The 24,899-nt window shown below is 38.0% G+C and overlaps 4 protein-coding genes and 1 long non-coding RNA gene across 7 annotated transcripts in view; 4 read left to right on the top strand and 1 right to left on the bottom strand.

The window, feature by feature from the left end:
* hoxb9a (homeobox B9a) overlaps positions 1 to 5,492 on the top strand; it is a 6,964-nt gene extending 1,472 nt beyond the window's left edge. Inside the window, exons 1-2 of the mRNA XM_048198314.1 lie at positions 1 to 957; positions 3,505 to 5,492. The exon at positions 1 to 957 is cut by the window's left edge and continues 1,472 nt beyond it. Of these exons, the coding sequence (XP_048054271.1) occupies positions 444 to 957; positions 3,505 to 3,740 (750 nt within the window). The 5' untranslated portion in view covers positions 1 to 443 and the 3' untranslated portion in view covers positions 3,741 to 5,492. The remainder of the gene's footprint in view (positions 958 to 3,504) is intronic.
* A 3,997-nt stretch (positions 5,493 to 9,489) lies between these two features.
* On the top strand, positions 9,490 to 13,293 carry hoxb8a (homeobox B8a). 2 transcript variants are annotated; one of them, XM_048198406.1, is made up of 2 exons: positions 9,490 to 11,303; positions 12,060 to 13,293. In XM_048198406.1, exons 1-2 carry the CDS (start codon positions 10,880 to 10,882, stop codon positions 12,374 to 12,376), a joined length of 741 nt encoding a protein of 246 aa, XP_048054363.1. In that variant the 5' UTR covers positions 9,490 to 10,879; the 3' UTR covers positions 12,377 to 13,293. The 2 variants fall into 2 exon arrangements, with proteins under 2 accessions (XP_048054363.1, XP_048054367.1); XM_048198410.1 differs by having other exon boundaries at positions 9,559 to 11,303; positions 12,063 to 13,293.
* Positions 13,294 to 14,316: 1,023 nt separating this feature from the next.
* On the top strand, positions 14,317 to 18,741 carry hoxb7a (homeobox B7a). Its single transcript, XM_048198441.1, has 2 exons — positions 14,317 to 14,898; positions 17,985 to 18,741. The coding sequence occupies exons 1-2, from the start codon at positions 14,475 to 14,477 to the stop codon at positions 18,239 to 18,241; spliced, it is 681 nt and encodes a 226-aa protein (XP_048054398.1). The 5' UTR covers positions 14,317 to 14,474; the 3' UTR covers positions 18,242 to 18,741.
* Positions 18,742 to 19,139: 398 nt separating this feature from the next.
* hoxb3a (homeobox B3a) overlaps positions 19,140 to 24,899 on the top strand; it is a 52,695-nt gene continuing 46,935 nt past the window's right edge. Inside the window, exon 1 of the mRNA XM_048198331.1 lies at positions 19,140 to 21,085. The gene's annotated coding sequence lies outside the window, so the exon portion shown is untranslated. The remainder of the gene's footprint in view (positions 21,086 to 24,899) is intronic.
* The window catches only part of LOC125273243, a 284,955-nt gene continuing 284,508 nt past the window's right edge, over positions 24,453 to 24,899 (bottom strand). For both annotated transcript variants that reach the window (XR_007186029.1, XR_007186028.1), the window contains one exon: positions 24,453 to 24,871. This is a non-coding gene — a long non-coding RNA (uncharacterized LOC125273243). The remainder of the gene's footprint in view (positions 24,872 to 24,899) is intronic.

The following is a 24,899-nucleotide window of genomic DNA, read 5'->3' on the forward strand; positions in this document are numbered from 1 at the left end:
ATCAATTCATTAGGAAAAAATGTTCTCTTACTTATTATTGTGGGCCATTGCCCCGCATATGCATTTTTACATAACGTCAAAACGTTTCATAATTTAAGCTGACATTTTCTCGACTGCTTGTAGATATCTGGAGATATATGGACACACTCCCATTTTGCATATTGCATAAACAAGACAATTTATTTAGAGGGGAAATATTGAGAGCGCAAGAGGAGGAGAGCTCCGTACAGCCTCTTGGCGGATTGATTTACACCCCATTGACGCTTTATCAGGCTCGCGAAAAAAGTCTGACCAATCACTTCGCTCGGAGCGCACACCATAGCAGCCCGGCTCTACTTTGTTGGCGAGCGAGTAGAGAGGAGTACCGTAAAGAGGAGAGTAAAGCACATTTCTATTGTACATGTTTTCCATTTAATGAACAGTACGTTATATAATGTCCGAGAATGTCCATTTCTGGAGCTCTAAGCAACTACTATGTCGATTCTATCATAAGTCATGAGGGAGAAGATCCGAACGCGTCCCGCTTCTCCAATGTACAGTACTCCAGCGCTAGACAACCGGGACCCGGCGAGCATCCCGAATTCCCCTCTTGTAGCTTCCAGCCCAAGCCTCCAGTGTTCAGTTCGTCATGGAGTCCATTCAGTTCCCACGCCTCCAATGGCTTACCCGCGGTCTACCATCCCTACATACCGACGCAGCCAGTGCCTTCAACGGATACTCGATACCTCCGCACATGGCTCGACTGTGCACCGAGAGCAGAGCCGCTACCCGGACAAGGACAGGTCAAGATGGAGCCGCTCCTGGGACATCTCGGGGAACCACCAAAACTCGTCGGGCAGCATGAGTATATCTTGGAGTCCTCTACAGCACGGGAGATGAATTCTGCTCACAGCGCCGGATTTGAAGACAATAAGGACATATGCGAAGGCAGCGAGGACAAAGAGGGACCGGATCAAAGTAAGTTATAAACCTAGGAAGTGAACACTCTGTAAAGCGTTTAATGCTGTCATAAAACTAGAACAAAGCAACGGAGAGCAACAGACACCTCACGCAGCCTAGTATGATCATGTGGCATTCTCAAGTTTTCGCTAGCATGTAGGATTTTTTTTCAAATCGAATCTGTGTTTTTACCCAGATATGGCTCTGATTTAGCCGTGCTACATGCATAGCATCGCTGACGACTGTTTTGATTTTTTGCCCATTTGGAGTCATGCAGAGATTTCACACAATTATAAAATAAGCTTTCATGTTTTCAAATCATATTATTTGCGTTTATTTTATTCTTAAGTAACTTTTAGTTAATTCCTTCTCAGACTCTGTTAGAGTCTCTTATTTGCGCGTCAGTGCACTAACTAGTGCACCAACCAGTTGTAGGTCGGCTGTAAATAGCTTTTTTTGTGCAGTGACTCACCAAAGTGTCTCTTGGTTATACTAAATAGTGCAAATATTTGTATTATGTTTAGTAGCTCTTGGCTGGCAAGAATAGGCTATTTTAACGTTTATTCGTTTTTCATCTGAATCTTTAATTTATTAATTCTACTTAAATCTATGACAGTAATAATCTCTATATCTTTAATAATCTTTAATTGACAGTATATAAGCTCTATATAAGTCCAGGTATAGTTTAAAAGACAACTAAATAAATTTTAGTACCGCATGAATGTTTGTTTTTAAATAAATATCTGGCTGCAGGGGGGTTAAATGTTTTTCCTGACCCGTTCGCCTGTTCTTGAGCTCCCTCAAGAGTGGGTTTGAGCCGGTGCAGAGAATAATCCAAAGAATATTTCTCACTCATGACCATATAAGCATGTTTATCGCTGATGTGTTCCAGTAAGTTTAGAAATTCAGCTAATCTAAGAGATTTGTTAAACGATCGTTTTCTGTCGCGATGAATTTGAAAAAGCCATTGATTTTAATCCATGAAATAGGCTGTGAACTAATGGAATTGTGCGCAATACAAATCCCCAATGTGCTTCCCGGGCGGCATTCCAGAATAAACTGTAGGCAAAGGCAATGATGTTGGGAGTTACACGTCCCGCTTTGTGCTCATGGCTGCCTATGAGCAAGAAAAAGTTATAGCACTCAAGTTTATTAAGATATCAAAGAAACCAGCATCACGATCAGTCGTATGTGAGGTCTTTGGGATATGTTGCGTTAAATTCTCAAGGTAATACGGCTCAATCAAAACATGGGCAAATTCATTAATAAGGTCAGAGGTCCATTTTCTTTTAAAACGTTTTCGATCAAATTGCCCAGAGGAATTAAATTAGTCTCCAAACTTTGTGTAATAGGTGGAGTTTGGTTCATTTTTCTTAATGACAACACACGTCACTTTCCTCATCATATAGCCTGACCCTCTTAGTGTTTCATTGTTAGGGATCATGTCTCGGACCTGTCTCGTAAGTCGCAAGTCACTGATGTGTCCGCGAGGCCTGTAGCTGACATGACACGCACATTAATCATTTTAGATTCGTGTATGTCATTCCATCATTATAAAAATACAATTGCGTCATAAGATTTAGGATATCCTAGAAAGTTGATGTATACATGTGACGTGCATGCCTTGAGGCAGAAGCGATGGAGTTAAGATGTGAAGCAGCTACAAATGCGTGGCCTTTTCTAACGCCTTCAAACGGGTTGAGCCCCTGAAAAACGGAGTTATGTGCTAAAGTTGAAGGTTTTTCATGCAACGGCATTAGTGTGCACTTATTGCATTTAGAAGAATGCATGTGCTTCAGAAAATCTTCCCTTGACGTCACTGAACCCACAGGTAGGCTACTGAAACACAGGTGACATCAATTTTTGTCATCATAGCGAATCTCGAGTCGCTGTAACACTGAGCTTCTAAGTGTGCATGTTAACAAAAGTCAGCACAACGGAAATTTTTTAGCCTCCCATCTGCATTCCCGACCAAACCACTGAGGGAGAAGACGCCTCGTTAGAGATGCTCTTCCTCCATAATTCATCCCACATTTCTCCCTAAAAAGGAGATAATTTCATGTCACATGTGGCCACATTTTACAGTGCATTCCAGTATGCTTAAACTCCCTGTAGAGTTCAAAATTCAATATTTTTTTCTTCCAAGTCGTTTTCTTATATATTTAAAAGAACACTTAACTTATCAAATGAACACATGGTGGTATATTGTTCAATGCGTTGACATTCTCCGTTGCAGGGAAATGCATGATATAGCCTACATTATCACAGGTGAACTTAGATGGCCTCTTGTACAAAGTTATTGCTTACTGGTGGTTGCAGAATACTTTTATGACAATGTCAACTTAATAATTTGAAACTGCATTGCTTTTCTCATTATTTTCATAAATCAAAGTGTTGGTTTTCATGCAATTAAATGATGGCGCCCAGAGCACTTTATTTTAATAATATTGATCGTCTTCGTGAAGGTTGGAACTCTAAAGTGCATTGTGAAATGTTTCATATTTCAAACTGGAATCTGTACTAATATTATGATCTACACTTCTTGTTTTTGACTGTCATTTGCAGACGACCCATCTGCCAACTGGTTACACGCTCGATCATCCCGGAAGAAGCGATGTCCATACACGAAATATCAAACCTTGGAGCTGGAGAAGGAATTTCTGTTCAATATGTACCTCACCCGAGACCGGAGACACGAGGTAGCTCGCTTGCTGAACTTGACAGAGCGACAAGTAAAAATATGGTTCCAAAACAGAAGGATGAAAATGAAGAAAATGAATAAGGACCAGCCCAAAGAATGATAACGCAGACTGGTGCCAGGCGTTCAAGCCTTCTACAAAAAGTCTTTGAAATCTGGAAGATGATGCAAGAGTGTATTACTGCATCAAAAAGAAAAAGCACTCGCACACCATTTTCCGTATGATTGGACAGTGTTAGGCATAGAGTATAAGGGAGAGGTGAGACGATGCAGAGGAGGGGGAAAACGTCGTGCCATCGTTCCCTGCTTTTATTGCATTTTATGACTCGTGTGAAAGAAACCGAACACTTCATCAGGAAATAAACAGGTGATAAGGAACTGGTTTCAAGAGGCTAAGAACAGCTGAAATATTGTGCTTTTATAAAGTTGTTCTCTATATTTCTGCATTTTTCATCATTCCTTTTGTCATGGACGTGTGCTGAAAGAAAACGTATTTAACAAAACATAAGCCTCATTCAATATACAAGGGAAGATTTGCTTATCGGTAAAGCATGTTCACTTGTTTGCTAATTGATGTGAGCTCTCTTTTACATTACTAGCCAATTATTATTATTATTATTATTATTATTATTATTATTATTATTATTATTATTATTATAGGGGAATAAAACAGCATTTTGCTCGTTTCCTAGTGTCTACATCATATGTGAAGCAGTTATTAAAGTGTGCATACCCTAATGGGTTTTTAAAAACCTTGAAGTTTACTATATTATAAATACTTTCCTTTTGACATTTATTTGTGTGCAAAGATTTATGGTAGATGCGCACAATAAAATGTCACATCTGTTGGTTGATTGGAATTTGAGGATAATGATAATTTCCAAATTTGCTCTCAGATCTTTTCTTTATAGCATCTAGCTTCGCTCAGTAGTGTTTGTATCGTTTGAGGTTAAAATCAAGAATCAAACTGAAGTAATTAAAGACAAATGAACTGAGTTGTTTTACCATATCATTTTCAAATATCCCAAAATAATCCTTTTGGAAATTAGAGTGCAGGTTCCGAGTGTGTGTATTTGTAGCGTGCAGTAACCATAGAATTAATTCGTGCTTAAATGTATAACAACCTTCAATACAGATTCGGTCGCAGTTGTTTACATAAATTGGCGCATGCTTCGTATTGTGTAGTTTTCTTATGTACTTGTTATTGGAAAAGCTAGTATTAATTGAGTATTAATTAAGTTGTTTTATGTGGATTGTAATTTTAATTTATTGTAAATAGGTTAATAGTTTTTTTTCTTTTGAATGGAATGTTTTATATGTTGTAAGAAGAATTTCAAAAAATACTTCATACTTGAATGAGCTGATACACGTAACATTTTAATTTTTATTATTTTGTTTACACGCTCCATGTATGTCCAGAATCATGTCCTTTGTCCATTGTCAGTGATGTTTTTTTTCTGTATTTGCTCGTTCCTTCATATTGCTTTAATGGTTTAGGGAATTGTTTCATGTTTTTGTGATTTGACTTTACTGAAATCGAGCGAGTCTATCTTCAAATCTCAAATACTCCTTAACATGTTAGTGGCCATTAACGCAACTGTTTCCCATTTTCTTTGAGACAAGGAACACTTATGCTATTTTCTAAAGCTTGTTTTTTGGCTTCTGTGCATTTATTAAAACACAAATAGTAACATCGCAAGATTTTGAAGAACATGCAAAGACATACTCGCAACACAACGTCTAAATTGTTTTTGTTCAGGACTGCTCCATCTCTTTTTGTGTTATTGTTTTGTTGTTAATCTGTGCTATTGCACTGTTGATGCTGGACTCATTAAAAGTTTACATATAGACCACACACAGGTATTGTCATTTCTATGGACACAACTAACAGGCACGTTGGTGAAAGATGCCAAATACAATATGATTTATAATTTAATGTTTTTGTTTTCTAAATGAGCACACAATCTGTTGTATCATTGCAACAAGAACTCTTTCGAAACCTGAAAGTCAAATGTACGAGGCTATGCATGAGATGTGAATGTGTTGTCGATACTAGCCAGACACATGGACATGCATACTTACATTCATTTTGGTGAAATTAATGACTTTTCTGTTTTTTATTTATTTATTTATTTTTTTTATTATAGAATATGAGGAACTGTACCCTCTTTGGTATCCTTTCCAATAATTGCCCTTTATGCTTTTGATTGTAAACCAGCCCAAACTTTATCTCGTCCTTTTGCGCTTCAGCGACATGCTGTAGTGCTCCGGTTTGATGTTTACTGCATTTTATAATGAGAGACATATGTTGTAAACACGTTATCGTGAGCTCGAGTATTCATCTTGAATCAAAATGAAGAAATGTGCAGCTCATATGTGGAAAGAAGAATTACAGCGAATAACAATGACTCATCTTTGCTTTGGCTCTCTTTTTAACGTATTATTTGATTCCCTTATGATATTAATCGTGTTATATTTGGCAATAGCGCAGCCTCCAGATGCAAGCTATGCATCAAGAACCAAGAAGGATATTTTGCCGGCGATGTATAATAAATTATGCAAACTAAAAGGGATAAGGTAGGTCTATGTTTCAGCATGGGTTGAAGTTCTAGATTGTCAATAAAGTAAGGCCAGAGTCCCACTGTGAAGAGAAACACTGTAAAATGCAATGATCTAATTTGACAGTATTTTTGAAGCATTTTATTGTGAAATAAAAAGTAAACTGGTTTGACGTTAGATTTAGAGAGCCAGAATTTTACCTATTATCAAACTGAATTGCAAAATGAAAGAGGAACGGAGGCGACATTCAACAGATTGTAACAATTAAATATTTTTGAGGACATTGCCAGTTGTCCTGGCTCACAGATGTGTTCATGAATGCTCATTCGTCACATATTAATTCTGCAAGTCTGTCCTGATGATTCTGGGGTGAGGAGTTATTTTGAGTCCTGCCACACCATTGACGCCCTTTATTTTGGTGTTTTGAAAGGAAACAAACTGCAGAAAGGATGTGCGCTCGATGTTCGGAGGAAATGGGAAGTCGACTGTCATAAAAAAGAGAAAGAAATTCAATGTGGTGTGCCGCAATAAAATAATATGACTGTAATAAAACTTTATAGGGTATACATTTCTGAAGGTTAAGAACTAAATGGCTGTAAAGCAAACACTACGCCAGAAAAAAAAGAAAGAAAATGTGAAAAACGTTTAAAGCTTCTAATAACTGTGAGGTAAAATAATTTGCGTAAACACTGCGTCTCCGTTGGGGGAGTCTTTTTTTCTTCTTCTCTTTTCTCGCATTTGTCGTTTATTGTGTACAGCGTTTGTTCTTTCGACGTCCAGATTCCTAACAGAGTAGGGGGTCGGGATGGGTGAGATCTGGACTTCCACATGAGAGCCCTGAGTCCAATTCAATCGACGCCCACCCTTTGTTCCATTTCCGAACGCACTACAGGCCTTATAGCGGGCCATAAACTGCCACAAAAAGGATTTCTGGCGAGACGTCTGGGATGACCAACGTTAATTTGTTTACAACCTTTGGGACCGGGCTCGACTTCGCCATTTTGTGGGCACACATCCGAATGTGTCTTGGTAACAAAGGCCGGTTGCTGAAGAGAAAAAAAAAAATCACTAATACAGAACCGTCCTTTACCTTCTCTAGCTATAGATACTATAGAAGTTTATTGTCGTTACGACAGTTGCTCAGTAGTAATAATATGTGAAGAATTATGGTAAATTTGTGATGTGTAATTTTGTTGTTGTGTACATTAGCTATCAATGATGTAAATAATAATGCAATAAAGCTTTTGAATAAATAGAAATCTAAATCTTTTTTCTTTCTTTAAACAAAATTAATTTTTTGATCTCTGTGGTCGGAAGCTTAAAGCCTGTCAGTATTGACAACTAACAAAAGGCAAGTCAACGAGATGATGATGTTGATTATTATTACTGGAAGTAAACTAAATATTTTTGTGATAGTGGTACAATAGTGCACAAGAACGCATCCAAAATAAGAAAAGTAAGGATTTATGCATGGAAATGTTACATCGTGGCCTGAATATTAAAATATTTTTCTTTCTAATAATCTGTAGCCTGTAATTACAACTAAAAAGTAGCAGAATCAACATACTATTATTATTATTATTATTATTATTAGGCTAGTAGTAGTAGTAGTATCCTAATAGCAGCAGCAGCAGCAGTACGCTTGGTGGTATAGTTAATAGTGGTAATAGTAATTTCATAAAAATAAATAAAACGAGTGCAACCCAAATAAAAAAATTCTAATTTATCATACACGGACGGAATGCTACGTTTGAGCCTTATTCTAAATCATAAATCTAATACAGTTAAAAATATTAGCGAAACATTGGTAAGAAAGAAGCGTGACTGTATTTCATTCTATTTTATGGTTTAAAATTAGGTAGTGTTAGTGTTCCAACCCATTGTGAATTACTTTTCTAAATATGTTGAAAAACCACACAAGACTAGATCCTAGGGGTCGGTTTTAAATGGATTCCTTGTTATAGAGAATTAAAATAAGTACTTTACATCATTGAATTTGCACTTACTGAGCTGTTAATTCGCTCATTCTGTTTTTATGTTCGTTGTTTATAGAACCATTAGCTTTTGAACTTCCGTCTCATTACAGTTGAATTTGCTCATGGAGTAACACACAATTGCCGCTTGATGGCAATGTTGGTCCATCAAAAAGAGACTGGCTGGCCACCCTCCACCCCCAAACCGGAAACACTGGGGCCAAAATATTTGCAGACATGTGCGGTATTACACTTGACTAAAGTAAGGTTCACACAATTTTCCTCTGTCACAGCGGAGCTTTTGAAGGAAAAAATCATGAAGGTAGATCATTAACTTCAGAGGATTTTTAATCTATGTGATAAAGGTCCAGAGAAACAAGTAGACTCTCTTTTCCTTTTTTTCTCTTTGAGTACTAACAAATGTATCTTTAAATTTTACGATATACAAACTTTAATACAATAAGCAGGATGTTTTTTTGTAATTCTGTAAAATCCTAAACAAAATAGTTATTAAAAGTTTTCAGCTGGGCTTATTGTGAATTATTGGAATAAATGTTGAAATAAATTAAATCACTATTTTTATATGACTCAAAAATGTAGAGATGTGATGTTTCAGTGATTATTTAATATATATGATTTATATAAGATATAAAAATCACCACACAAATCTTGGGTTATAAAATGTTTTATTAACAGCAAAAACACTATTGCACCGAAACAACAAAATGTACAACAACATACAATAGTGTGACTTTCTGTAAATGACATAATTCATTTCATCATTAGATTCAATATTTACTGTTCACAACAAAATGTCTGCATTATTTTGTGACTTTTACATAGGAACTTATAGCATGCGAAATTGTACGGAGGTTTTAATAAAGCCGAATCGAGTTTTGAGTCAAATGGGGAGGTTCACGCTTGGTGAACTCTTTGTCTTTTTTAAGAGAAGAAATGTTAATAAGTGTAAAAACAATATGTGCTTAAGATTAACCCGTAACAGAAACATTAACAATGTACATAACCTAAGTGTTGAAATATAAATAGTCCACCTCATATTCAAAATAAAGCAATAGAATTCATCACATTTAATACTAAACTGCTTTCAAATCCTCGACAGTAATTTATTATAGAAGCAAATTAAGTTGTAAAATGACAAGCAGCAGCATTAGTTCATATGTCATATAGCCAAGATTTGAAAAATAGAGAACTTTTTTTTTTGTGCGTTATAGGTTAGCATGATTATTCAGTATTTAAGGATACTTTAAATATTTGCATTTTTTTTTTTAGAAAATATGACCAAAAAAAAAAAAATCTATAATAACAATTATATAATTAGAATTCCATAATTTTCCCCGAAATCATAACGAAAACAGAAACATTTAAAACTGTTACAAACACGTAAAATATATTGTTTGTTTATTTATGTACAGCTATTTGCTTTTATTGCCATTAGAAAATTATATGCATTCCTTGGATTTTCTAGATAAAATGAATCAGATTTACTTGTACTAATCATAGTGGCAAACTGAACAGAAAACAAAACGAAAATGACAATTAAAGGACTTACTATTTCTGCATGTATAAAATTCGGAGTGAAGCATTTACAGTACTGGTCGCGCAACCTCATAAAAATCTAACAGCTTTTTGATGCACCACGTCAACAACAAACAGCAGGGGCGTTTATTGCATTTTATAGTTTGTAAAACCATTTACAACCACATTTGCCATTACACCTGACGTGCAGTTCCATGTCGACATCCTCATATCTCTGTAAATATATTAATGGAAGTACAATTATCAAAATATCAAATATGGCAATCTTGCTTATTTTCGATGCGCGCGCTTCACTCGCTGCAGAGGATGCTTTTGCAAAATTAAGCAAGGTTTATAGGATATGTTTAAACTGATACCAATTAAATCGTGTACCTTTTAAAATGGTCCGTCTCGACCCTGACATTTTAAAAAAGAGACTCGACCTCGTTAGAGATTTGGAAATTAACGACTAAATACGCATCACTTTAGGTTGTCTGTGATGAACATGCAAAAAATCAATCTTTCAAAGGGGTTTGGAGTGGAGAAGTTGAGTGGGGGGAGGGGCAGAGGCTATGCACTTGATCTGATGCAAAGAGGCAGATTTCTCATTAACTTACCCGCTTGAACATATTAATGTGCATATTCTCCCCTCCTCTCTCTCCCTTGGCCCCCCTTCTCTCTCCTGCTACCTCGCGCTCTATCCCTCTCAGCGCTCTCTCACTCGCTTTCTCTTTTTCTCTCTTTTTCATTCTCCCGCTCCCTTCATATCAGAATCGCACAGAGCGGTGTCCGTGTGGGGATGCGAGAAGCCAATGCAACGAGGATCCGATAGAAGATGCAAATGAGCCTGAAAACACACCGCAAAATATGAAACTACTCGTTTGCAGCCGAGTAAATCATAGAAAACTGGTTGGGAACTGGCACCGGAATTCACAGGGATTGTGATGCTGGAACTCTACACTGGGAACATGTCTATGGAAGCTTTAGATAAGTTGTTTTAACAAAAGTATACAAACGCAAACCGTTCAGATATTGGAACTCAACGCTTTGCTGCTGCATTGTTTGTTACCTCAGTTACTGTGAAACTGACAAGTCTCTGAAGCTACAGCGCTGATATAAAGACATTCAAACGCAAACTCTTGTACAAAACCAGCACCAACAACAACATCAAAAGATGAGCTCATATTTCGTCAACTCTCTCTTCACTAAATATAAAAGTGGAGACACTCTGCGGCCGAACTATTACGAATGCGGATTTGCTCAAGACCTAGGGACGAGACCCACCGTCGTGTACGGTCCAGGCACCGGGGCCACTTTTCAGCATGCCCCTCAGATTCAGGAGTTTTACCATCACGGCGCATCCACGCTCTCCGCAGCGCCTTACCAGCAGAGTCCCTGTGCGGTAACTTGTCACGGCGAGCCGGGAAACTTCTACAGTTATGATGCTCTCCAGAGGCAAACACTTTTCGGTGCTCAAGACGCCGACTTGGTTCAGTATAGCGACTGCAAACTCGCCACGGGGGGCATCGGCGACGAGACGGACAACACAGAACAGAGTCCGTCGCCTACACAGCTGTTCCCGTGGATGCGACCTCAAGGTGAGCCTGGTAGACAGAAAAGCCGGTCAGCTCGCGTTGTGTGTGTCTGTGGAAGTGAGATAAAACCTGAGTACGAAAAAAACTGCAGTTTAGGTTTAGAATTGCATTTCCTGTGTGCACGAGAAGAGGGGGGACAATAGTTGGTTTTATTGTTTTATGGTGTTCAAAACTTGTGAATCACTTTACTGTTTAATGACCCCGTCATAGAAAGGCAGGAGTGTGGGAGAGAGGAAGAAGAGGGCGAGAGAAAAGCCTTGGTGTTTCCATGTGTGAGACTTTGCCCCACAGCTGATCTCTCACTTCTCACCCAGGTCAAAGTTTTACTGCAGGCTTTAACGACTTACAGTGAGCCTCGAGTTTATTTCACTACACAGTGGTCGTTTCACAATGATTATGTCATTTATGGCTGTGCCTAATCCTTTGAACGTGTGAAACAGTATATACTGATTTTGACGACTCAACTGTGGGATTAGAGTTGCCCATTATTGTGTGCTAGTGTTGTGGTACTTATATTTTTAATGGTGGAGCTTTTTACGTTAATTACTGTGTTAGACTGTGGGGAGTCTCCATGGTACTCTAAAAGCCTAGCCATAAACTAATAATGTAACGCGATTATGAACTGTAGATGTTTATTTTGCGTGGAAACTGTCTTTGTAGACTGTTGGTTCATAAATATATTTGAACTTGATTGTAAAATGACGATTTGGTGCGTGTTTCGAGCTCTGACTAACATCTGTGAACTTCTTTTTTTGCCAGTAGCTGCCGGACGGAGGCGAGGCCGCCAGACCTACAGCCGCTATCAGACGCTCGAACTCGAGAAAGAGTTTCTCTTCAATCCCTACCTAACACGCAAGAGACGGATTGAGGTATCACACGCTTTGGGACTGACAGAACGACAAGTCAAAATCTGGTTTCAAAACCGTCGTATGAAATGGAAAAAGGAAAACAACAAGGACAAGTTTCCAAGCAGCAAGTCTGAACAAGAGCAGATCGAAAAAGAGAAACGGGAGAAAGAACAGGCATCCGGGACACAGTCAGCCGGCGAAGACTGCGACAAGGCTAAACAAATGTAGAGCGGATGTGTGTGTGTGTGTGTGTGTGTGTGTGTATGTGTGTGTGTGTGTGTGTGTGTGTGTGTGTGTGTGTGTGTGTGTGTGTGAGAGAATGAGAGAGAGAGGGAGAGAGAGCGAGAGAGTGTGTGTTTGTGTGTGTGTACGTGTGCCAGTCAATCGAAACTGCAAAGAATAAATAGGGAAAATAAAACAGACAATGATGAAGAGAATAACGGCGTTTGCATGGGAAGTTTGTCACACAGAGACATTTTAATCAAGCCGAGTTGATACATCTTTCACTCGAGGAAAAAAAATGACTGGGACTAGACAAATTACTATAAACTTAATATGGTGACCACAGAACTCCAGGAAGACGAAGGACAAGAAGCATTTCTACTTTTTACCTGTTGTTCAGAGAGTATGATAGTGTTAAAGCTAGTCTCCTTTCTTTGTGAAATAATTATCGTGAAACTTATGTTTCTATTGTTAGGATATTGTCATTAACGATTACCTTGGCAGCTGTATAGTTTTAAGTTAAATGGTGCACTTTTAACTGTTCTCACTTATATGTTATGATGATGACGACGTAGAAATTAATGACTTCCAACAACATGAAACTGCCTATTTATGCCGTAGAATCTCTTTTTACACTTCTTTGGTTCTTCTTAAATCGATGGTATTTTTGTTGTCTTCCTTTCTTGGGGTAAGCATGCGCACAGTGGATTATAAAAAATGAATAAACATAATAAAAAATAATTTTAAAAATTATGTCATGTGACCCATTGTTTACTATGAATCAAATTGTTGTCGTTCACGTTTGCTGGTGAAGTAGTTTATGAGATGACTATATGTTTTGTTGTCATTCTTAACTGTATTCTAATGTCTGGAGGCACCGGAAGAAAGTGGACACAATAAAGTTTACAAGCGAGAATCCGTGACACCATGTGTCCTCGACATCATTTCACGTTAATGTGCGGTTCCGAGGCCCGCTTCAGTCAAAAACTTTTAGGAATCTATATGAGCACAAACACTGAATAGTAGAAATTGTTAATGATTACAAATCTCATAAAAAATACCATGTAGTGTGGTCTGAATCTTGATATATAGCAAGATAAGTGGACTAAAAGAGAGGCGGCATGTGAAACCACAACTGAAAAACCTCATAACTATTTTGTCAGACCAACACTGTAACACGACACGATATAATATGCCACTAAACAAAAACAGACTATGTATTATCGTGAATCTACGTCAAAAATCTCTTAAAACGAAATTTCATCGTGCTGCACTTTGTTAAATGTGGGTATTTGAGTTGTGGGAGCACATCGTGTCAGGTGAATTATTGTCGTAAGAGTATGTGGGCTTCTCAAACATCCAGAGGGTGTAAGTGTAAGTTTCACGACAAGATTCAGAGCTGAACATGCATTAGCAATAACCATGTGCAGGGAAACTGTTTGGGATGCACTGAACCAGTCTGTAGCCATGGAAATGGCTAGTTGGTAGTGAATGCTTAGGCTATACGGATGCTTTGAAGCAGAAACTAGTAAAGGCCAGAGTCATCAAGCTCTTGACACGGACACACTGTACAGAAATTGCAAAAATGCAGTGATGAGATTGGGGCACAGCACCGGTGACAAGAGGAAATAGTGTTGAAAATCAATACAGAAATAATAGGTTTCTTGTTATTTGTGTGGTGCCCTTCCAAACAGGAGGCACGTTCCTAAATCTGGACAACCTGAACTCATTTATAAGTTTGTCCATCCCACAATTATTTATTGCTTGGAACGGATTTAGGTGATTACAGAAACCTTCTCAATAGCCTATCGATTTGTGTGTTCTCCTGTGCATCTGCGTTGACTGTAGGTACTGTTGGCTGTAAGTGAATAATTTAACAAATTTATGTGGATGGTCAGCTGCGCAGCCTTTCTCCACATTAGACAGGGCTCTGGGAAGCCGTACACCCATTGGAGGATATTTCATCACGTGCTGCCCATCACGTGGCCCCTGAGGAAAAAGGGGTGATTTTTGGTGTAAATCTAGACTGTAATTCTGTAATATATCATTGGACCTCGTAAAACCGACACTAAAACTTCTTGGCATATAAATCACTTCTCAAATTATGAGTTCATTGTATTACGCGAACGCGTTGTTTTCCAAATACCAAGTGGCGAGTTCAGCCTTCTCTAGTGGCGTGTTTCCCGAGCAAACTTCTTGCGCCTTTTCGTGCAGTTCGCAACGGGCCAGCGGCTACGGCTCGGCTTCTTCCGGTGCAACGGTCTCCTCCACATCTTCTGTCTCCCTGTCGAGCATGTACACTAACGGTGCTAGTCTTTCCAGCCAGACTCAAGGCATGTACCCCTCTGCGTATGAGCTGGGAGCTGTCTCTTTGAACATGCACAGCTCTCTGTTTGACCATCCGAATCTACCCATGGTGAGCGCTGGCGATCTCTGTAAAGCGCAAAGCAGTGGTAAGGAAGAGCAGAGGGGCTACCATCAAAACAACGAAAACAACCTCCGAATCTATCCGTGGATGAGGAGCACAGGTCTGTGAAATCTGAATGTTTCTTAAGGACAGGGGTGTGCGTCTATGTATGCCTGAGGGGGAGGGAAACAGGTTAAGGGGAGCGACCGAGTCATTTCAGAAAGTGTTCTTTTCTTCAGATCTTTTTTTATGACTAATTAGCCGCCATAATTCAAGACACTCTAGTTCGTAGTATTTCGCGTTTTGTGGAAAAGGGAGGGGACGGTATGAGAGGTTTGGATGAATCATGTTTAGCTTTAACAAATATCCAAGATTCTGCTGAGACTGTGTGTCATCATGGTTGAATCCATCTTTAAGTTAGTTAGGAAGCTGAATCCATCGTTAAGTTAGTATGTTCGCAATCACTGGCATTAAAAATCCTTGTATTTTTTATATAGAGGGCGGGGCCTTGTATTTCTAGGGTATGCTACTGCTCGGTGGGCCTTTGTTTTAGATTACTGTCAGTAATTTAACCGTGTCTGCGTGTCTGCGTGTGTGTGTGTGTGTGTGTGTGTGTGTGTGTGTTTTTATACATGTAGTTTAGCCTATGCTATACATGTATAAGCCTGTCTGCGTGCGCGCGTGCGCGTGGGCATGTGTTGGAAGTTTCATAAAACATACAACTCAAGATCTGCGTCCAGTTCCCCATTCGCTGAACAAGGGTTTTAACAAATCGTCTGCGTTAATAGCGCTTTTCACACATATCCACCACACGTCCCGGCTGAGGCATTTGAAAAGTAGGTCGACAAGTTCTCATTTAATGATTTTCTGCGACCTCTCAAGACACTCCCCACGAGCACCGACGTTCCTATCAGTCAACTGTCAACCCAGGGCTCTTCTTCTCTTGTTAGCTCTCAGTGTAAAAATACAACAACATAAATAGTTTTGAAACGGATACCTCATTAGCGAAGTTGTTGACATTTCCTGGCAGATAGTCCTGGTCAGCCGATGGTGTATATATATTTTCGTACTCCTTTGAAGATTTGTGTGAAATGCCATTGTCATTTTATGAAAAAACTAATGAGTCATAGCTAACCTATTACTGTCTAAGTATACAGACTTGACATCTTAATTTGTTTTAAATTATTTTCATTTTAATAATACTGGCAGCTATTTTAGCTACTGTTGTAAATCGAATTTCGACGTTAAACACGATTAAGCCTCTTTAAAAATAAGAAGCTGTTTATATTTCAAACATTTTATTTATTTATTTATTTTGAAAAAGACCAGATTAGTCCACTGATATCATGACATGTCTGCTGTAAAGGCCACATATTTGAAAGGAAGGAAACCAGGCCCTACAATAAACATTCACGAGTACATAAACACATAATCACAAAAAGAAATCATTTTGCTCATACACATTTTTGATATATCAGACATGTTTGGTGGGCCTTACACCCCCCGGCCACTGGGTTTTATGTCTTTATTTACTAGGGCCAGCTGCCTTTTCTGTTAATTTCGTGCTTTCGTTGGATATTTCACATAGATGGGCTCTGTCCCTCACTTTATTTCTCTTTCACTATTCACAGACAGACACATTCACACAGACCAGATGAAATTCTATTTCCATGTCTATCATTCGCGAGACTGTGCACGTCAGGGACCCTGAACAGTGACCGAGCACAATGCTCGTCCTTGTTTTAACTCGTGTAAAAGCTTTTCGTTCTGCAAGGACAGACATAATTTATGCACTTAATTTATACCCCTGAAAGAACGAAATAGCGGTATCATTTGCTTGGATTTTTAATAGGCCTACAGTACTTATATTTCTCTCTCTCTCTTACTCTCTTGCCTTCTGCTTTTCACCCAAATTCTACATGCTTTTGCACAGTTTGTGCTAGATAAAGTATCAACAAAAAGTGTCACGGCGTTGCCGACGACACGGAAGTAAGATACAAACGACTGAAGAGTGCAATAAAAAAGTTCAAAAAGCACAAAGCAGTACCCATTTGTCGACAGTCTGCTGGAAACGGAAACGCAGGGACAGCAGAAAGTCACTGACCGTGCATGGGCAAGGTTGTGAAAGTCTAGTTAGATTTCTTCTCTCTAAACGTGCCGCTAAAAGATGGATACATTACGTAGATTGCTTCTTTATCTAGATGGATATACGAACACTTCAGCGCTTATGTGTGTGGGAACTAGATCATGTTGTTGACTTTGGTCATGTTTAGAAGGAAGTCTGAACGCCAGGGCTCCATTAGAGTCACGGGAGTGTGCAAGCCAGAGAATACACTTACAGCAGGGGTATTTGTGTACTTTTTTGTGCTTTTGAATTACATTCCACTTTTATATTTAAGATGCATTTTTACCCTTTCAAAGTTAAGTTTTTGGTTCGGCAGTGTTGTGTGTCTTAATCTTAATGCATGTAACATTGGACGCACGGTTAAATTGCATAGGCTATGTGTGCATTTCGTTTCGTTTTGCTTTATCATTGTTATTTTATTACTATAGTTTATGTGAACTCGATGCAAGGAATACACATCCAAAATATAATTTAGAAGCCTTTAAGACAGGTTTGGGTCTGATGACCGCTTTTTTTTTTTATTATTATTATTATTTATTTTTTAAAATCTCAGGATTGAATAGCCTAACTAATTTTCCCTTAATAATGGTTTGACCAGGCACCGTGCAAAAAAGCTAGGCCTATAATAAGTCGTTTCTAAATATTTACAATCGCTAATCTCAATAGCAGAAAATGTGTTTGTATAATCACCGGCCGCTTTGCTATGGTAAGATAATAACACACCTATACAAGAATCAAGCAGCATGCGTATTGAAGCCTCTTTTCCCCAGTATGTAGGCTAATATTACTGAAAATATTAAAATATGTCGAATCTGTTGTTTTATTATTCACACACTGAAGTGTAAAGTTTTTAGCTTAAATCTGAGTGATTTTTCGATAATATTTAATGCATTTAATGATTGATTCGTTCTTGAAATCTTTAGTTTTTATTTAGACCATTCACAGAGGCAGACATGTTTTCATTTTAACCATTGAAAAAGATTCGAACACTTCTTATTTTTATTTTTTCTTCTTTACTGGTGTTTTTGGAAAACATATTTTCACATTTACGCTTTCTGACCATCCTTCCACATTTTCCACAGGTGCTGACCGGAAAAGAGGCCGTCAGACATATTCCCGCTATCAAACATTAGAGTTGGAGAAAGAATTTCACTTCAACCGTTACCTTTCACGACGGCGGCGTATCGAGATTGCACACGCCCTGTGCTTGACCGAACGCCAGATTAAAATCTGGTTTCAAAACAGAAGGATGAAATGGAAGAAAGAGAACAAATCAACGGGCCGCAGCTCTCCTACTGCTGACCAAATCGGGGGTGACGACGAAGAGGAAGATGAGTAGCGACGAAAGTGACATAAAAATAGACTGTTATCGATTCTGCTTTAATTCAGGATTCGCTGAGTTGAAGAAAGAAAAAATCTACTTACAATACTGTGGGCAAAGTGTTAACGTCGTTTACCTTGTGTTAGAGGAGTTAATGTCTAGACTCGTAAATATAGTAATGCAAGTAATTTTAAAACACATTTTAATATAGATGTATACATCTAATACTTTAACACTCATACTGTATAATAGCCTAAATTATATATATAGAGAGAGGCTCAATATTAGTGTTAATAATACTATATCATGTGTTTCATATATTTGTGGCCTGTTAAGTTCGACCTAGTCACTGCGGGGTAAAACACAGAAGGGAGCAAGCTATTTTTTTTTTCTTCTAAATTTGATATACCCCTGTTGTGTATCTATGTGTAATTTTTTTTCTTCTTCTATGTATAAGCATTTTCCCCTGTTCATAGGCTAAGTGTTAAAATAAACGAATTCTGTACTGCTGACTGCAAGATGTTTACATTTTTTGCCTCTCGATGAGTTTTTTTCTGTATTCTTTGCTTGCTTTTTTTGTTTCTAATCGGATTAAAATCACACTAATGTTGTGCCAAAGAACCCTGAATGTGATAATACCACGAGCATGTATTTTTATATCTTTTAAAGACCCCTGCCTTTTTAAAACAGTGCTGCCACACAGTAGTGATTATTATTAATAAAAATAATAACAACAACAATTATTATTATTATTATTATTTCAGGAGCAGAATCAGAAGCAACCTCGCCTGTCTGTCTTTTTTTACAGTGGTTCTTAATCATTTCTATTCACTACCAGGTTAAACATCTTCGATATGATTTCTTTTTAAATTAGCAGTTACATTAGTATATTACTAAAATGTTTTGCGAGGTTTTAGTAATCCTTTTAGATTATCTGGGAATTACAATTGTTCTGTTGTGGACAAAATAATTTCATTGAAATAATTGTATTTTTAAACGTTTTAAATCTATAGCAATTATTATTTAATGTAGCAAATTTAGTGATAAGTTATCTCACAAAGCAGTTCAAAAATGAGAACCAGTGTATTGTTTGTTTTAGGCTATAGGCCTAATATTATTTTGATTCGTCATCGTCGTTGCCTCGTGAACATCAGTACAATAGTTTTCGTTTATTGTGACTTAATTTTTTTTTCCTCAGGTCAAGCCGAGTTCTTGTAGGGATGTGACAGGTTCTGTGTCGAGTGAGACCAAAAGAAGGCGTTTATATTATGGGGTTGTAAACTAATGTGTTTAGTGCATCAATAAAAAGCCGGAAACGCCATAAAAGGGACAAAAAAATCTGTAGAATGGGAAAGCGGTTGGTCTTTTCTGGTTTCAAATCTTGTAGCAGCAGTTAAAGTTTTGGTGACAATACCTTTTCCGATTTAGACAAAACTGTAGCACCGTGAGCCATATTTTTATTTGCTTATTTTGATTGCCGCAATCTCCAGATTCTTAGATGCTATCTGCTTTTTGTCGCATTGCGAAATTTTCCTGCATGTGTAGTTTAGTGCAGTGTGGGCTATATTGTAGGCACAATTGCCATAACGTGTCAAATGTTTTTCTCCTAAATATTTCGTTTTGAAATGTTTTTATTTTTAACTACAACAGAATTTCAGTCATATGTATTAATGACAACGAGAAGTCTTTCTGTTTGAATCGAGTCTTCTTTCTTTCTTTTTTTCTTTCTTTCTTGATATTAATCAGTCTCAAAAATATTAACAATAATTATATTACTCGGTTAATTCTTTTTTCCTATTTCATTTTACTGTATGATATTATGGCTCTGCTTTTAACATAATCCTCAGAAAACATTTTGAATTAGACACTATATCCAATCCTATTAAAAATAATTTGACTTGGCCACTAACCAGTTTATAGCATCGTAAACCTATAACATCACTGTTGTAACTTTGATCTCCCTTGATTTGCGACATTGTTTTGGATGGCTTAATTTTATATTAAAGCTCAACCGTGGTAAATTGCCTTAATTATATTACAACAATGTCAAACGGCGTTGGTGTTATATTTCGGCTTCAAAAACACAAACAACACATGTTCAAGAGCCTATGATCGTACACGTTCGACTAATACGCTTTTTAGCTATAGCTGAAGTAAAGCAGTGCATGTAAACAAGCACGAGAAATATGCGATTTTCCTTGCGATTGTATAGGGAAAAGATGGCGACTGCAGAGCTACTGCTGTTAAAACAGTCATGAAGAAATGCAATAAATTCCTTGTTGTTTTATGAAAATTTACAACTTTGTGATAGAACTTTATGAGTGCCTGGGTCCTGGGATTGGCCGAGGATGGTCATGTGGACGAGTAACCGTGAACATGAACTTTTTATGATTTCCCAAGTGGTTATATTGCAGCATTCTTTTGGCCGCGGCACTTAATGTAGCTTCACTGTGCTCCTTAAAGGTTCTTGCTCTTTTTTTATAGTATATTTTGGCCAGCTCTGAAAATTCATACAGTCGGAGAGCATTGTTCAGGCTGATGTTCTCAAATGGAACAGGGAGAGAACAGCCTCCTCTCCTCTCTGCTATGCTAATGTGGCCGCCTGTGATTGGGATAAGCCCTGCGATGGAGTCTTATTGAGATCTGGACGCGCAGTAGGGTCTCATCTAATTTTTCATGCGGGGGTCTGACTCCTGTTGACTGAAGCTGGTGAAACGGATGGAAGCTGTGGTGCCGCTGTCATTTTCACTGCTTCGCTCTAATGGCGGGACCAAGAAGAGCAACAGGACTTACCGAGCGCGAGCTACGGCGAGAGGTTTGCGCCTCTCTGTCCTGGTGCTGGGTGACGAATTATCAACAAAGGTAAGTCTGTCATTGTCTCGCAACCGCTTCGTTTCTCTGAGGTAAGAACTCGACCAAGCCTAATCATGCGCACTGATGGATGTACTCTACTAATAAGCCGCGCGTGCACAACAGCTTAGAAGTAAACACCTTATCTAAATCTAATTATTCATTTCCAGCTTGGGTGGAGCAGAATAAGCGTTTTGGTGCCTTTCCATGTGTTTTTTCCACCCTGGTCAGCGCTAAGGTATTTAGAGCTAATGCATGGTGAGCATTTACGGAGATTCAGCTGTGTTGATTTCGGGTTTTCCACTGCATTACTGTATTTATGATATGGAGCGCAGTCATGGCTGCGGCGAGAGGGCGAGGTTTGAAGAAGCTGCTGTCTTGCCAATCGGATTTTAGCAATATATACCCGAATCATTTATTACGTGAAATTCTTTATTCAGCGCGACATTAAAACTTACATATATTGGGTAAAATGCTTTAATAAAAATAAATAAACTGATAGACAGAAATGTATATAATAATATTTGAAGGCCTCTATTGAATCTTTAGAGTTATGTTAAACATGTAGGCTATTATATGTTCAAAATACCCTAAATACCCAAGGGTCTCCTCCTGTTCTGGATAGGACGTCTTTCACTTCCAGATCAGATGAACAAACCTTCCAGGTTATTCTACCGGCTGCTGTGAGAGGAACAACGTAATGATTCCTCGCGGCTCTGCTTGACATATTTCCTTTCTCGGTTCTCATCCATTCAAGCCCATCCAGTAATTTTGTAACGTTCCTGGAGTTTTGTTGTTCATTTGTTCAAATGCTCATTTTTCTGCATTTACTGTATGGATCAAGGATAATGTTGGAAATGAATGATGAGCCACTCTATGCAAAAACAAAACATATGTATTCCTTAAATAGAAAAATAGACTGTTTAGAGAATCGATTATTTCTTTATTAGATCTATCTATCTATCTATCTATCTATCTATCTATCTATCTATCTATCTATCTATCTATCTATCATCTTCACGAACAGATGTTTTATTTAAGGTAACTTGTACGCATTACTAAAATGCTTGGAATATATCACATCTCTGAGAACGATTTCTCTGTTTTCTATACTCACAGACTGGTAGTCTATAGTTTTACTGGTAGTCCTAATCCATCCAGTAGACAATAAATAACGAAATAGGCTATCTGGTATTTTTATATATATCAAAACTTGTATGTGCATTAAATGAACTTGTTCGGCATTTTCCTAATTTCATTTTCTGAGGTGCATTAATCTGGTCAGCCTGTTGTTGAGAGCTGCTGACACAAATCCAAGCACACAAGCCATTTCCCCACTATCTGGCGCCATCTAGTGTTCATTCTTGCATTTCGCCAAAACAGGCAACTTAGAGGGTGTGTTTATTGCACTGAGTGTGTGCGTGTGTGCGCGTGTAAGAGAGAGAATTTATTACAGTGCGCATTTGTTAGCTCTATTGTGTGTGTGTGTGTGTGTGTGTGTGTGTGCGCGCGCGCGCGCGCACGCCAGCGAGTGACGTGACGTTTTATGGCAGTGTGAGAATGTGTTTTAGTGTTCTTCTAAAGCACGTTTTATTGCTGTGTGAGTGCTTGTACGACTGTGTGCGCGCAGTATCTTTTCTTCCACTTTTATCAAGTCACACCAGCATTCGCCACTCATCAACAGATGTATGCTGTAGCTTTTAAATATTAATAAAACCCCTTAAATGTTGTATGCAGCAAAGCACACATATTGCAGCCGCAGATAACAAGAAAGACAGGGAGGGGTTCTCGGCCCGGTGGCAGTGAAACGTAAAAGAATGTAGGGGCTGTAAATTCTCCTAGCTGTTCTTGCTGCTCTTTGATGTGTCTGTGTTTGGGGGAGATTTGTGGCACACATGCACTCACTGAGAAAAACCCGTGGCCTGAAGGGCTTATATTCCTTCATCTCTGCTTTCTTGCTTCTTGTAATCTATCCAGAATATCAGCATTTGACCACTCCAAGGTTTTCCATTGTACAGGGAATGAAGTGCGTCGAGGCCTAAGTGCGAGCCGAGCTGTGTGTACCTACATCCTTCGCCAGTTTTTAAAGTCATGCTGACCTTTTTTATTTCTTTGGCGTTCTCTCTTAGGAAGTACATACTCCAAGCAATAAGTGTTTATTTGGACTGGTAGTGGGCATAGTAACCGGAAAGAGTGAGAGAGAGAGAGGAAAAAGTGAGAGGGAGGAGGGAATGCTTGGAGATTGTATGAGTCCTGTTTAATGTCGTAAAGAGTGAATGTGTGATATGGGTTGTCTCTTGTAGTCTTTGTGTATATTTTACAGCTCTGCTGTTTTGCACCTTAAGTAAAATCATTTGTAAGCAATTCCAGTCACAAGACTGAGTTTCCATAATGTAAAAAAAGTAGTCACTCATTTTATTCGCATAGCTGTATAACTTCAGTGCTTTATGCCATTTCAGAACATAGATAATTACAGATTGTGAATTATTGTTAACGTATAAATAAATACGTTCAAAGTATCTTAAAATAAATTAAAAATAGTTTTATTATTTGATAAAACTAAAAAAAAAATCATTTATTGTTGTTGAAAACAGTTAACAATAGGCATCATTACCATCCACAAACTCAGAAATCCCTTGTTATGGGTGGCTGACAAAGCTTCTGAAAATCAATAAGGCTTTTATCCCTTAGGTTTATGATGTTAGTGAAATCTGATACGAACATAAAAATACACAAAGAACGGGCTGTTTCTTGTTTGATTTACTAATTCATAAATGCATTGACAATTCCATTTATGTTGTCTAAAATGTAGTTCTCGGATTTTTACATACATATGTTCAAATCTAAATGCCATGCATTTATTGCACACTGCTTTGACTTTAGCATGTGGTGGAAGAGCTTTCATAAATTAACAGCAGGCTTTAAGGCAAGAGTTTGCGGATCACCCCCCTCCCTGACTTTTTGACAGTAAAATGCATGCGCATTTGTTAAATGAAACTTGATTTACCAGATATACAGCTGTAAATAGTATCCCAACGAAATACAAACAAACGCATATACATAAAATGTATTTCTAACTGAGCTTCCAGTATTTAGGGGACAAGATAAATAGTGAAACCGTGAGCATAATTATTGTGAAAATAACGCACTGAAATTAAATTAAAGCGTGTAAAGACAGCATATACAACCACAGTCGTACCGTAAATTTAAAGGAAGCCTAAAAGCGCCTTCAATAATTTATGTAAAAACACATATTGTACACGGAGGAGACACGGCATTTGGAGCAAGGCCTGTATGTCATTTTAAATGTTCAGTTTTATGAATTCGTAACTTATAACAAACGTCTGACACCAGCATTCAAAAGAGTGAACTCGTGAGCTCTTTTTATATATTTTAATATAAAGATCTCTTTTTTTTTTACAGAGTTTTAAATCAATGGATTAACTTTAAAATCACCATTTAAAATAAAAAATATATATCAATGAAAATAAAACCGTCAATAAATGTTTTCACATATGCATTATATAAACAGACTAGAAAAGGTAGACATACGTGTGCACATTTGACATACTCACATATGCTCCACACTCGCGGGAATTTACAGAAGTTATAGCATACTTAAAAAAAAAAAAAGTTTATAACACGTCACTCCATGTCCAAATGGCTGTGAAATTATTCACTTTTGCTCCTTATCACCAAATAAGTGACTTCCGCAGAAAAGTTGACTATCTGTAAGTCCACTGCAATCCAGTTGTCTCGCTGGCTTCTGCGGTTCTTCGAAGACAATGAAGAAAATACCTGTTAAAAAAAAAAAAAGAGAGAGAAT

This window comes from Megalobrama amblycephala, linkage group LG1, assembly GCF_018812025.1.
Source record: "Megalobrama amblycephala isolate DHTTF-2021 linkage group LG1, ASM1881202v1, whole genome shotgun sequence".
Taxonomy (NCBI): domain Eukaryota; kingdom Metazoa; phylum Chordata; class Actinopteri; order Cypriniformes; family Xenocyprididae; genus Megalobrama; species Megalobrama amblycephala.

Excerpts from the sequence above, each read along its gene's own strand:
- hoxb8a (XM_048198406.1), top strand. The coding sequence starts at position 10,880 with ATGAGCTCATATTTCGTCAACTCTCTCTTCACTAAATATAAAAGTGGA. Across the intron at positions 11,304-12,059 it reads CCCGTGGATGCGACCTCAAG|TAGCTGCCGGACGGAGGCGA; the intron begins GTGAGCCTGGTA and ends TTTTTTTGCCAG.
- hoxb7a (XM_048198441.1), top strand. The coding sequence starts at position 14,475 with ATGAGTTCATTGTATTACGCGAACGCGTTGTTTTCCAAATACCAAGTG. Across the intron at positions 14,899-17,984 it reads TCCGTGGATGAGGAGCACAG|GTGCTGACCGGAAAAGAGGC; the intron begins GTCTGTGAAATC and ends CATTTTCCACAG.